Source organism: Triticum aestivum, chromosome 5D, assembly GCF_018294505.1.
Source record: "Triticum aestivum cultivar Chinese Spring chromosome 5D, IWGSC CS RefSeq v2.1, whole genome shotgun sequence".
In the NCBI taxonomy this organism is placed as follows: Eukaryota; Viridiplantae; Streptophyta; class Magnoliopsida; order Poales; family Poaceae; genus Triticum; species Triticum aestivum.
In genome coordinates, this window is record NC_057808.1 from 402782721 (window position 1) to 402795417 (window position 12697).

The 12697-nt window shown below is 50.4% G+C and overlaps 1 protein-coding gene and 1 pseudogene across 1 annotated transcript; both read left to right on the plus strand.

The window, feature by feature from the left end:
- Positions 1-1921: 1921 nt before the first annotated feature.
- Positions 1922-9406, plus strand: LOC123122162 (probable E3 ubiquitin-protein ligase ARI5). Its single transcript, XM_044542301.1, has 15 exons — positions 1922-2207; positions 3263-3384; positions 3649-3751; positions 3836-3926; positions 4471-4643; positions 4784-4885; positions 4989-5077; positions 5797-5904; positions 6015-6108; positions 6710-6799; positions 7603-7647; positions 7886-7957; positions 8054-8147; positions 8221-8365; positions 8868-9406. The coding sequence occupies exons 1-15, from the start codon at positions 2025-2027 to the stop codon at positions 9043-9045; spliced, it is 1689 nt and encodes a 562-aa protein (XP_044398236.1). The 5' UTR covers positions 1922-2024; the 3' UTR covers positions 9046-9406.
- Positions 9407-10188: 782 nt separating this feature from the next.
- LOC123120737 (flavin-containing monooxygenase FMO GS-OX-like 9) lies at positions 10189-11787 on the plus strand (annotated as a pseudogene).
- The last annotated feature ends 910 nt before the right edge of the window (positions 11788-12697 follow it).

Sequence of the window (12697 nt, forward strand, 5' to 3'; positions counted from 1 at the left end):
TCTCTTCACGAAGGACGGCCCGGGCCTGTGCGTCGGCGAGGTAGTGCAGGATGGATTCCTGCACGCGAGCGGTGGCCGCGTCGGCGTGTTTCCCCTTCTTGGCACCTTTGTTGCCGTCCGGCCGCCCTTCTGACGCGCTCGGAGCCGGCGCGTCCGGCTTGTATGTCTCCTTGGCCTTCTCGAGGGTACGTCGGACTTCCGCCCACTTGTCGCACTTGTCAATGCGCTTGTAAACGTGGAGGTACTTGAACTCGGCGTCGTTGTTGCTCTGCCTATATAGGCCGAACATGCGCAGCAACTGCGCGGGGATGAACAAACAGTTGGCGGGCGCACACGGTGAAGAGAGACGGGAGACCGGCGTGGCATACCTGATCCTCAATGCTGGCGCCGCTCTCCGGGCCAGCGGCCACCTCCTTGACGACACCATGCCATTTATTGCACGCCCCCTGGATGCGCCCCCAATGGTTCGCCATCGCCTTCGACCCGCGCTGCATGTAGACGCCTTTGAAGTAGGGGTCGACGAGCTTGCGCTCGTCGAACTTGGCCTTGATGCGCGCCCAGTACGTGTCGATGCTCTGGTTTGCGCCGGTGGTCGGGTCGAGGCAGACGACTTTCCACGCCTCGGCGAGGCATTCCTCCTCCTTGGACGCCCACTTGATGCGCGGCTCGGCTGACCTGGCCGTCCGCTTCTTCTTCTTGCGCCTCCTCGCCGGCTCCTCCTCGTCCTCGTCGGCTCCTCCTCGTCCTCGTCCTCCTCCTCGTCCTCTTCCTCCTCCTCCTCCTGCTCCTCATCGCCGTAGACGTAGCCGAGCTCGCCGTCCATGCCGCCGCTGAGATCCACCGCCTCATCCGCGGTGAACCCGGGAGACGCGGCGACCGCGGCCGATCCTTCCGCGATGATGTCGTCCATGTCGGTCTCGGTCTCGTCGGCGTCGCCGAGGTGCGAGAAGGGCAGTGCGCAACGGCGGAGAGGGGGCGTCGGGGAGGACGCGTACGCGGGCGGCGAGTAGTTGTATGGAGGGTACTGCACGCCGGTGAAAGCGGGTGAGGGCGTGCGCTGGGCCGGGTGTCCATGGGGAACGTGACATTTGGGTTGAACCCACCGTGCACGTCCCCGTCGGCGTAGCCCGACGATCCCCATGGCTGCAGCGTCGGAGACCCGACACCTTGTTGGCCCCAGGGCGCATACGACGCGTGGTTGCCGGGGGGATTCATCATCCTCGCGCGTGCCGCCTCGGCCTGGTCCGCGGAAGCGGCAGCGGCACCCGCAGCCGCGCGTGCCGCGTTGTCACGGGCCTTCTTGGCGAGGGCCCTGTTCCGCCGGTCGGCGGTGACGGCCTCCTGTCGCTGTACTTCTACCCTCCAATCGGCGTTTGTCATGCCCGACGGCTTGGACGGCGGCGCCCTCGGCTTCCTCTGCTTCGGCTGGGCGACGGAGGCGGTCGCGGTTGCCGCGGCGCGTGGGACGACGTACTTCTTCGGTGCCATGGCGGCCGGCTGGGAGGCGAGCGGGAGAGAGAATGGCGGGAGGAAAGGAGAAAATGGGAGGGAACTAGGGAAAAGCGGGGAGAAACGGCGGGAAGAGGCGCTCGACTCGTCGACATGGCGGACCCACGCGCGCCTTTTCGCTTGTGCGCCCCAGGGCGCCGGGTTCTGCCTGGGTCTGCCGGCACCAGATTCGGCCCGAGCCGGCGAAAAACAGGTTTCTAGGGCGACTGGGGCGTTTTTACGGCGCCGGCGCGGCAAAAACACCTGGGGAGGACCTGTTGGGGGGCGCGGTTGGAGATGCTGTTACCGCCTCGAATTGCTCGCACAGATTCTTCACCTCGCCAAAGCAGCGCACCGGGGCCCACACGCCACGTCCACGTAGGAAACCGCACCGCTTCTTTATGGCGTCGGCTTGACTCGAGCACGCAAGACGCAACCCCCCTCCGTCCATCCCCCGTCCCCTCTGCTCCCTCCCTCCCCACCCCACCCCCAAAACCCCAATCTTTCCCCCCTCCGATCGCCCCCCGCCGGCCGCGATGGACTCCGACGACGAGCCGTGGGGAGCGAGCGACGACGACCCCGTCGCCGTCGGGGACTACTACTACGACTGCAGCGACGGGGGCAGCGGCGGCGCTGGCGGGGGCGGCGAGGACGAGGGATCCGACTGCGCCGGCGACGACTACGAGGTCCGCGAGGAGGTCGCCTCGATGCGCGAGAAGGTACCGTCGATCGCCCCGCTCGCCGGTAGTGGTATCTGCATCTTCCGTGTGGCGGGGCTGGGGCGCGAACGCGATGGCCGCACAGTGCCCTTGCGTGTAATCTCGGGGGCTGGGTGCGGTGGCTTTCTGAATGCGCGGCGCTCTCGCAGTGCTGGCGCCCAATTTGGGGCGGGATTTTTGTTGCGGGGGCAGAAGCCTTCTAGGGGTTCTTCGAAAGGGCGCAGAAGTGGGGCGCTTGCTCTGCATCTTATCGTCAGTAGACGTTGTGGCAGCAGGTGTGACGACGGTAGGGTTCAGTCAGTGTGCTGTGCTCCTGGAACGTGGCGGTGTTGTCCTGCGGTTTCTCCTGAGAGATGAATTCTCTTGTGCTGAATAGATATTGGCGATAGATACTGCGCAACTGTTATAGTTCTTTTAAACCTCATTTTGTTGGAATTGTTGCTTGCAATCTGTGCCTGGTGGTCAAGTGTTGTCAGGGCCTAGTGGTCCAAGGGCAAGTCTGTATAGGTCTCGCCATTTTGGGTATGCTAGTTGTTAAGCATAGCGTGTCAGTGTTATGTGGAGCACCTGCCAAAATTGCCATCACTATATGTGTCCTATATAAGAAGCATATACATTACCAATTTACAGTGGAGCTTAAATAAATAAGGAGTACTTTATTAAGTACTAACATAGTCATAGCTTCTTTTGCTTCACTTGATGTTTGTAAATGACAATGCCAGATCGCATTGTATTCGTCAGCTGCTAGGTTTTCAGGTTCTGCAAGCAGCGTTATTGTCAAGATTAGTCCCAGACTATCTTGTGATATTGAGTTGAAAATTTCCACAAAATGGAACCTGTGGATGTGCAGATCAATAGCACGCATGCTGACTCTTTTTTTTTTCTTCATGAAACTCTGCTTTCTTGCCAGTTTATCCTCTATAAGGATGTGCATGACATAACTCAGTTTTGGGATTTTCTCCTCCATGTTTCTTTTCTTTTCTGTTCTGTTGTCTTTCCATCTTATAGCTCTGAAACTCACTCAAAGAGCTTGTGTTCCTTTTCATCACAAACAGAGATACGCTGTGTTATCTGAAAATGACATACATGAGCGGCAAGAGGAAGCCATAAGACGGGTATCTTCAATATTTTCAATTCCAAGAGAATCAGCATGCATCCTCCTTCGACAATACAAATGGTCAGTTATGCTGCCAAAAAATATATGTACAGCTTCCCATGTTAGATACATGAAATGAAGTCATATGTTCCAGTAGATCTTATCTCTGAGTTTATTCTACTGCTCTACATTCTGTTGCAATGTACCTGAAAAGTTCATCTTGAGAAAGTTTCTGAGATTTACTAGTTTCAGTGGACATGCATATAAGATCCTGCTTTCAAATTGTTGCAAAGGTGGAATACTTGTGAGCTGAAAAGGTAGATTCTTTATCTCAATTTTGTTCAGGAATATTAGCAAGTTGAGTGACGAGTGGTTCGCAGATGAAGAACGTGTCCGTCATTTTGTTGGCTTGCCTACAAATGGGGCTGTTCTTCCTGACTGCCAGGAGGTAGCTTTTCTTATCAGCTGGTATCATATCTGGTTAAATCAGTGAATTAACATGTTTTAGCTCTGATGGTTCCTTTGGTTGCAGCTAACTTGTGGAATATGTTTTGAAGGATATTCCACAAGTGCACTGAGCTCTGCTGGTTGTGGTCACCTCTACTGCCATGAATGTTGGGAAGGTCTCTCTCTCAATGTTGTTATTTCATCCACATAACCAACTTGATTAATATTAGTAATATAAACAACACGTAAATGCATAAGGATCAAAACGGGGGCTCTAGACTTGTAAGAAAAAAAGAATCAGCCCACTGATCAGAGTATGCCGTTGTAAGTTTGTAATGCCGGTCAGGGATGAGGAATCTCACTGATGTTGGATCTATTTCCCCATCCCTATGTACCCTATCTCTGTTAGGAAAAATCTCAAGATCACGAATATCCATACTGATGTCGTGTTTATGCATGGCATGCGAATATAGCGCAGCCTACTAAGCATGTTGCATGTATGTAATCATGTTATTTATTTTGATGTAGTGGGAAGCATAGCTGCAATTGTGAAATTGTGACATATAGCGTACCTAACATAAGTAACAGGAGTCGAAGGATTGAAGTTGTACATTTTTTACTCACAGAGAACTAAATGGGAACTATTGAATTGTCAAATCCTTCTCCTTATTCATAGTGATCAATTGAATTTCTAGTGCTAAAATAAGGTAACTATTTCAGGGTATATTAGTGCTTCAATAAATGATGGTCCAGGATGTTTGTCACTGCGGTGCCCTGAGCCATCTTGTACTGCCATGGTTCTTGAAGAAACCATTAATAGATTGGCTAAAGATGAGGAGAAAGTAAAGTACAAACAATTTTTATCATGCTCATACGTTGAAGATAACAAGAAGGTAATTCCTTGAAGTAGCCTAGCACTTTTCTTGTTTGTAGTCTACCGGTTTTAAGGATGATATGCGTTTAAGAGTTCATTTTATGTCATCTTTATCCTATGGTTTCTGAAATTTATTTATGATATCATGTTAATATTCAGATAAAATGGTGTCCAGCTCCTGATTGTACCCGCGCAGTGGAGTTTCTTGGTGATGAGAACTATGATGTCTCATGCATGTGCAAATTCAGCTTCTGCTGGAACGTCGGTATCTTATTTTGGTTTAATCTCTTGCCATATCTGGTTGTGTTATTGTAATAATCCAAAAGCTTATTATTGCAATGCTACCTTTTCCAAATATATGCAGTGTACAGAGGAAACTCATCGCCCAGTTAGCTGTGAGACTGTCTCAAAGTGGATATTAAAGAACAGTGCAGAATCTGAGAACGTGAATTGGTTTGTTATAACACACAATTTCTTTGTTCCATAATATATTTCAGTTCTTTGTTTATAAGGCGATGCGACCTAAGGCGAGCACCAACCACCCTGACGCCTAAGCGCCTAATGCGGACGCCTAAGCGCCTAAAGTGGGCATAATTGCAAGGCATGTCCTGCTAGTCCAGTATGTATAGGTTTACTCTTGTGGTGCCTTCACCCTTGCCACAGAGGTGAACAAAATAGGAGTGGCCTGCAGCGAGTTCAACATGGTGTGCTCTAGACAACACCATGATCGAATGTATTAGCTTGTAGCAGTGGAGAGCAAGGACCGAAGCGACTATTCGAACATCGTTACCAAACTATGGGACTGGAGAAAGCCAAAACAGGGGATGCTCTGGATTTAATGGGGCCTCGTGATGCTTTGGAGAAGGGACTCACTGGAACGGCAGACGTGCGTTGAGGTTTAATGCTGGACATGTCCTGCATTTGATGGAAGTGAGAGGGACAAGCTCTCATCCGACATGGCTTGGGTCAAAGCGCTATGTGGGCTGTCAAAGGCCTTCTATTATAGTCCTTGTCAAAACCTCTGGTTACTCGCTTAATGCACGTCGTTGACTAGAACATGCAGTTTTGTAGTATGGGACCTATGACACAACAGTTTGTGTAATGACTCATTTTAATTTCTGCATACATAAGGAAACATCAAAAACTATCTTTGAAGTGATTCATTTTTCCAGGATAATAGCTAATTCAAAGCCCTGTCCTAAATGCAAACGACCGATAGAGAAGAATCATGGTTGCATGCATATGACGTGTCGTCCTCCTTGCAAATTTCAGTTTTGCTGGTACACTCCCATCTCCTGAGCTTATTTATTTTTGTACTTTCTATTTTTCTGATGAAAATTGGACATTTTGCATGTGATATCTTTGGTCTGATGCTCTTACATCATCACAGGTTATGTCTAGGTGACTGGTCAGAACACGGAAGTAGGACCACTGGGGGCAATTATGCTTGCAATCGCTATGAAGCAGACAAGAAGAAAGGCATAGTATGTTCTTTTTTTGGGCATTATCCTTCTCTGTATGAAGGAAGAATCACATTCCTGGGTTTGATCCCAAGGTGCATAGCTTGCTATTGGCCAGATAATGCAAAGCGAGCCTTGTCTATTGGGTCCCTTCTAAAAATAATAATGAAAAGCTCATTTGGAAGTTAAAAAAGACTGATTTTCCCTCACAAGTACGGATACACTATTAGTATGTTCCTGTAAATTTTAATAAAGAAATATGTTTATTTGAGGGCTACCCAAAAGACACAAATATGTGGGTCTATAATACTCCACAATTTTTCACTATTATAGGGCCAAAATCTTTTTTTTTGTGCACCCCACAAATGAAAATATCTAGTAAAAGAAATTACAAGTATGTAGATCACACCAATATGTACACGTGGGAATTTTTTTTCAAAATTTTCTGAAACTTCAAAATATGTTTTTTATTTATTTCGGGATCCAATAGATCCAGGATCCAAATGACCGTTCTTGCTACTGGTATGCTACTTAATTATGTGATTTCTTGACTCTATTTACTGCTGCCAACTGCGACTTGTTGTTACTTTCCCTGTTTATTCTATCTCATGTTCTTTTCTTTTAGTATGATGAAGCCGAAGCACAGAGAGAACGGGCTAAAAACTCACTTGTGAGATACACGCATTATTTTGAGCGCTGGGCATCCAATCAGAAGGTACATTCTTCAGGATCCTGTTGCAGCCGTTTCATTATATGAAATTCTGAATTTTCCCTATTTTTCCCAGAATATGCTTGTACAGTGTCCTGTATAACTGTAGACAAGACAAGTCCACATTTTCAACCCTGAACTCTAGCCAAGATTTGATATTCAACTCTGCACTACGAAACCACCTAGAACAGAACTGTTGACTATACAAACCATCCACTTCACCTCCTACGACCCTCTCCACTCTTATTTTGGGCCAACTTAGATGCTACTACATGGGATCCTCATTGTTAACTGATGAGGCCTTCTCGGCGATGGATCCCACGTGATATCAATACTCCCTTTTGTCATTAGCAAGTTCACCACTTGACATGTTGCACTAACTAATTAAAAATTCAGCCTCCGGTTGGTGTCCAGGGGGAGTTATTATTATGAAAACAAGTGCATGTATGTCCGGTCTGTTTGTATTATCCCCATAAAGTTGGCTATTAGGAGAGTTTTAGTTTCCTCAAAAACTGCCCAAGCAAGTCCATATTACATTAATAATGTTATAAGAGTCAGGATCTAATTTTACATCTCTGCTTGTAAGTACCAGATCCATCTCTTATGACCTTGCCAAGTCAATTATTTCCTTTCTTCTAAACTCATCTGAGGAATTTCTTGTGATTTTACATTTCTTCTTTGTGGTGATCACAGTTTATTTCATTTTCTATTAGTGTTTACTACAAAGTATGCATTGTTTGATTTATGGGGCACGAGTTTCTGTATATGATGCCTTGGGTGCTTACCTTTTGGTTCTTGCCTGTTGACAGTCGAGGCAGAAGGCACAAGGAGATCTGCAAAAGTTTGAAAGTGAAGTAAGTATTTAAAACCTTACATTGTGGCATCCATCCTTCCTCTTAAAAATGCAGTGTCATGCACCCAATATTTGTCTGTCAGTGCACAAGTCTGTTGCTATTGTCTCCAATTAGTAGAAATTTTTACTGAAAAGGATGTATGATTGCCACTCCTTTTAGTTTGGGTTCCTGCATTTCAAGTCTTCTTTTCTTCCACTCATTTATCATACTTGTGCTTGACTATTTGTTCACACTCTAGCTTGCGAAGCTCAGTGACATTCTTGGAATACCAGAGTCTCAACTAAAGTTCATACCTGAAGCTTGGTCACAGGTTAAATATCTTATAATGCCTATAAACTGGCTCTATACTTTTAACATAGCCTTCCTTTTTCTGACACGCCTACCCTATCATCCTTCACTATGACAGATTGTAGAATGCAGACAAGTGCTGCAATGGACATATGCTTATGGGTATTATCTCGATGATAAAGCCAAGAATGATTTTTTTGTGTACCTCCAAGGTAGAAGGTTTTAAGCTTGCAGCTTAAGGTTTATCGCATGATTGACATAGCCATACATCTGGAAATTTTGTAGGTGAAGCCGAGTCTGGTTTGGAGCGCCTCCATAAATGTGCGGAGAAGGACATACATGCAATTTTACCTAAAGCTGGTGAAACTGAACCTCTTCCCTCATTACAAGACTTCAATGAATTTCGTGTGAAACTTGCTGGTCTAACAAGGTATTGCGGGGATGTCTCTGATCACTACTGACATTTGCAGTTACATACAGTATTTTTTGTGTGTGTGACCAAGTTAGTAACTTGTGCTAGTTTAGCATCTCTTGCTCTCTCTGTTTATCCTGTCAAAGGTCCTTATTTACCTGACTTTTGGCCATTCTTTTTCTTCTCAATTTGAACTTTATGGTGATGATTTTGCACCTTTCCGAGCGAAGATACATATGGGCATCATGTGATGTTGTAGGAGTTATGTGGCCTGCATAGCATTTTGAGTGGATGTTAGGTTAATGCTGCTGCTCCATTTATATACCTTGCACTCATTTCACTGAAGTTTGTATGCATTATGCCATGCATAGTTGTACCGACATCTCGTGTACGCTCTGTGCTCTCAAAATGCTGAATTTTACTTACCATTCTGTACTGCACGAGTCTCGTATCGGTGAATATGGTAACGAAGCTAATTTTAAAGAGCAGTGGCTAAGCCGAAACTTTTTTTTTGTTACAGCGTAACCCGCAACTACTTTGAGAACCTTGTTCAAGCACTGGAGGCAGGGCTGGAGGACGTGCGTGTTACGGGCGGCCAGTCAACTTCGAAGAAGAAAGCCCGCACCGCCTCCAAGAGGAAACCATCTGCCAAAGGCAAGTCGGGCAGGAATAAGAAGGCGAGAATAACCATCTCTTAACATTCAGGCGGAGGTTGGCCCTGCGAGCGCTGCTGCGCCTTTAGTCGGCCCGTCTTCGCAGATATCATCTGCGATGGTCCAGGGGTAGCGCGGTAGGCAGTTAGGGATAGGGGGGTAGGGGCGATGCAGTGCCCCTGGCCAGAATATGTATAGTGAGCGCGGATGCTTGTTCTGCCCAGGCATTCTGGTGCCATGGACGTGAAGCGCTGTACAGGTAGCAAAGGATGCAATCCTGCCATTTAGCTGGATATAGAGTGCGTACTTGTTTTTTTTTTTCTTTTACCGTGTCTAATTGAACAGTATTGCTATGGTTTTCGATCGCGATGTGGTGGTAAATATGATACAAGGTATAGATTGTGAATTTGGCGTGACAAAACCCACAGTTTTGAAAATCTGTTTTAGCAGTAAGCTGCTGATGTCTTTACCCAATGTGTAGACCTAGCGTTAGACATTGGACATGTGAAATTTGAGTGCTGCCCCGTGAAGCAAGATCATGACTGTAGTACCCAATATATATGATCGTGGTGAATTTTTTTTTTCATTTCGTGTGCGTTGGGGTTGAAAAGTACCGTATGTATGCAATACTCTGTTAGTTATATCTCAGTTGTTTGAGAATTTTGTCATATCAGTCGGTTCTTGCGTGGGGGAGAGCAATGCAGCCCGAGGCTGGGGAGGCCGAGCCATGACCTCACGAGGTCGTGGCTCGGCCGGAGGAAGATGAAGGCTAGCCGTTGGATTGAGAAAATTGACAGAAATCAATTTTTTGGTTAGTTAATAACTGATAAGTAGGTGGCCCTATGTAACGATTGAGCCAGAGAATGGCCAAGAAACAGTGCTCTTGCGTTCTTTTGGACGACACATTGCATGACTAAGTTGTTTATCAGTTGATGTAAAAAAAAAAGTTGTTTATCAGTTCAACCAAGACTTGCTTATCCATTTTTATGTAATCTTGTTCTTCTCCTTGGCCAACTAGCTAGTATCGGCTCACGCTACCAAACGGCACATGACAACATGGGGCAAATATGATATTAGAACGATGCTACTATCAGAAATCTTATTTTACAGTTGGTAATCCACCGATCTCCTTGTCAGTCTCCGCTCTCCGGTCCAGATTCCGATCACCATCACCATCGACCGATCGTCATGGCCGCTGGCGACGGCGAGCCGGAGCCGGCGGTGCAGCGCCCGCAGCTGCAGTCGAAGAACGTGTGCGTGGTGGGGGGCGGCATGGCCGGCCTGGCGGCGGCGCGCGAACTGCGGCGAGAGGGCCACGCGGTCACCGTCATGGATCGGCGGGCAGTGGCTGTACGACCCGACGACCGCCCGCGGCCTCGTGCCCAGCACCAGCAGCGCGTACGACGCGTGCCTCCGCCTCCGCACCCCGCGGGAGGCCATGGGCTTCTCCGACTTCCAGTTCCTACCCAGGGACGGCGCCGGCCGCGACCCGCGCCGCTTCCCCGGCCACCGCGAGGTGCACTGCTACCTCCCGGACTTCTGCGCCGCGTTCGGGCTCATGGACGCCGTCAGGCTCAACACCCGGGTCGTCCGCGTCGCTCCGACGTCGACGACGACGCGTCAGCGTCAGTGGGCGGTGAGGTCCGTGCGGCGCCTCGGCGGCCCGGAGGATGGTGCGCGGGTAGAGGAGGAGGAGGAGGAGGTAGTGTTTGACGCGGTGGTCGTGGCCACCGGTCAGTACTCGCATCCGATGCTCCCCAGCGGCATCGAGGGAGTGGGGGAATGGAGGCGCCGGCAGCTGCACAGCCGCTTGTACAGGACGCCGGAGCCGTTCCGCGGCGAGGCGGTGGTGGTGGTCGGCTGCGGGGACAGCGGCACGGACATCGCGCTGGACCTCCGCCGCGTCGCCCGGGAGGTGCACCTCGCCGCCAGCTCCGAGGCCGCCACGCCGGCCGTGTCGAGGATGGTGGCCAACCACGGCGACGTGCTGCGCCTCCACCCGCGGGTGCGCCGGCTGCACGCCGACGGGCGCGTGTCGTTCGCGGACGGCTCCTCCGTCGTCGCGGATACGGTGTTCTTCTGCACGGGGTACGGCTACTCGTTCCCGTTCCTGGACACGGGCGGGGCGGTCGCCGTGGGCGACGGCGGCTGCGTGGTCGCGCCGCTGTTCGAGGCTTCGAGCACGTGTTCCCGCCGTCCCTGGCGCCGTCGCTCTCCTTCGTGGGCGTGCCGAGGAAGGTCCTGGTGCCGTGGTTCGTCGAGGCGCAGGCGAGGTGGGTCGCGCAGGCGCTGTCCGGCCGCCGCGCGCTGCCGCCGGAGGCGGAGATGCTGCGGGCCGTGGAGGAGCACTTCCGCGCCAGGGAGGCCGCCGGCGTGCCGAGGAAGCACACCCACCACGGCACCACCACATCGGCGGCATTGACGTAAGAACAGTACATAGACATTGATCGCTGATTACGTTTGACTTGATCCAATCACATCCATGATCCATCCCCTTTTGCGTTCGATCAGAAAATGATCGAGTTCATGGAGGAGTACGGCGACTTGACGCCGATGGAAGACTGGAAGGAGGAGCTGCTCCTATCGAGCATGGCGAGCATGTGCGACGACCTGGAGACCTTCCGCGACCGCGCCGACGACAGCGAGAACGTCCGTCAGGGCCTGCAGGGATGGCGCGGCGGCGTAGATGCCCAGGCTCAACACATGACCATGGCTGCTGCTGCTGAAGCTGAAGCTGATGGGCAGGCCATGGCTAAGAAAGAAACTCCTCAACTGAATTGAACTGCACATGAGTTTCTACCCCTTGGAGTGTAGAATATTGAAATTGCACAATGTATTGATTATGTGCGATGTGCACGGTATATATGATGTAACGTGAGCCTCTACCTGAATCTATACAAGGAACTAGAGAGGTGGCCTGATGTACAAGAAACAATATACATGCGCAATAGAGTGCTCAACACCAACCCGTTGTCAAAGCGTCGGGAGTGACACAAAGACTGGACCGAAACTCCTCAAACGTGGAAGTAGGCAGATTCTTGGTCATCACATCGGCGAACTATTGTGCAGTTGGAACATGTAGAACCTGGATACGCCCAAGGGCAACCTGTTCGCGCACAAAGTGCATATCAAGCCGAGTACCGAGTGCTGGGGTGGTGAACGCCTGCCTGAGCATGAGTCGCCATGTGAGGAACCGGTGCAACGGGGGTAGTGGGCGGTGAAGACCTCGTCGCACCCAAATCCACAGAGGCCGACGAAGGAGAGGCCGACGAGTGGCCCGCCGAAACAGGGCCAGAGGCGGCCGAAGGCGAGGCCGCCGTGGAGGCCGAAGCTGCGCCAAAGGTGGCCGAAGGCGAGGCCGCCATGGGGGTCGGTGTAGATGGACCGGCCGCAGAAGGCGCGTGGCGCGCCTCAAAACCAGGGGGCGGGCCGATAGCAGCAAGCGAGCGCCCCTCGTGTGGGGCCGGCGAAGGAACGCCGTCGACCGTCGGCGATGGAGAAGCAGCCGGAGGTACCTGCCGAAACAGAAAAAATTTCTCGTCAAAGTAAACGTGTCGAGAGGTGAACACACGATGGGAGACTGGATCATAGCACCGATAGCCTTTGATGTTTGCAGGATAGCCGATGAAGATCCATGCAAGAGAGCGCGGTGCAAGTTTATGACTAGTAGTATCGGCAATACTAGGATAACATAGAC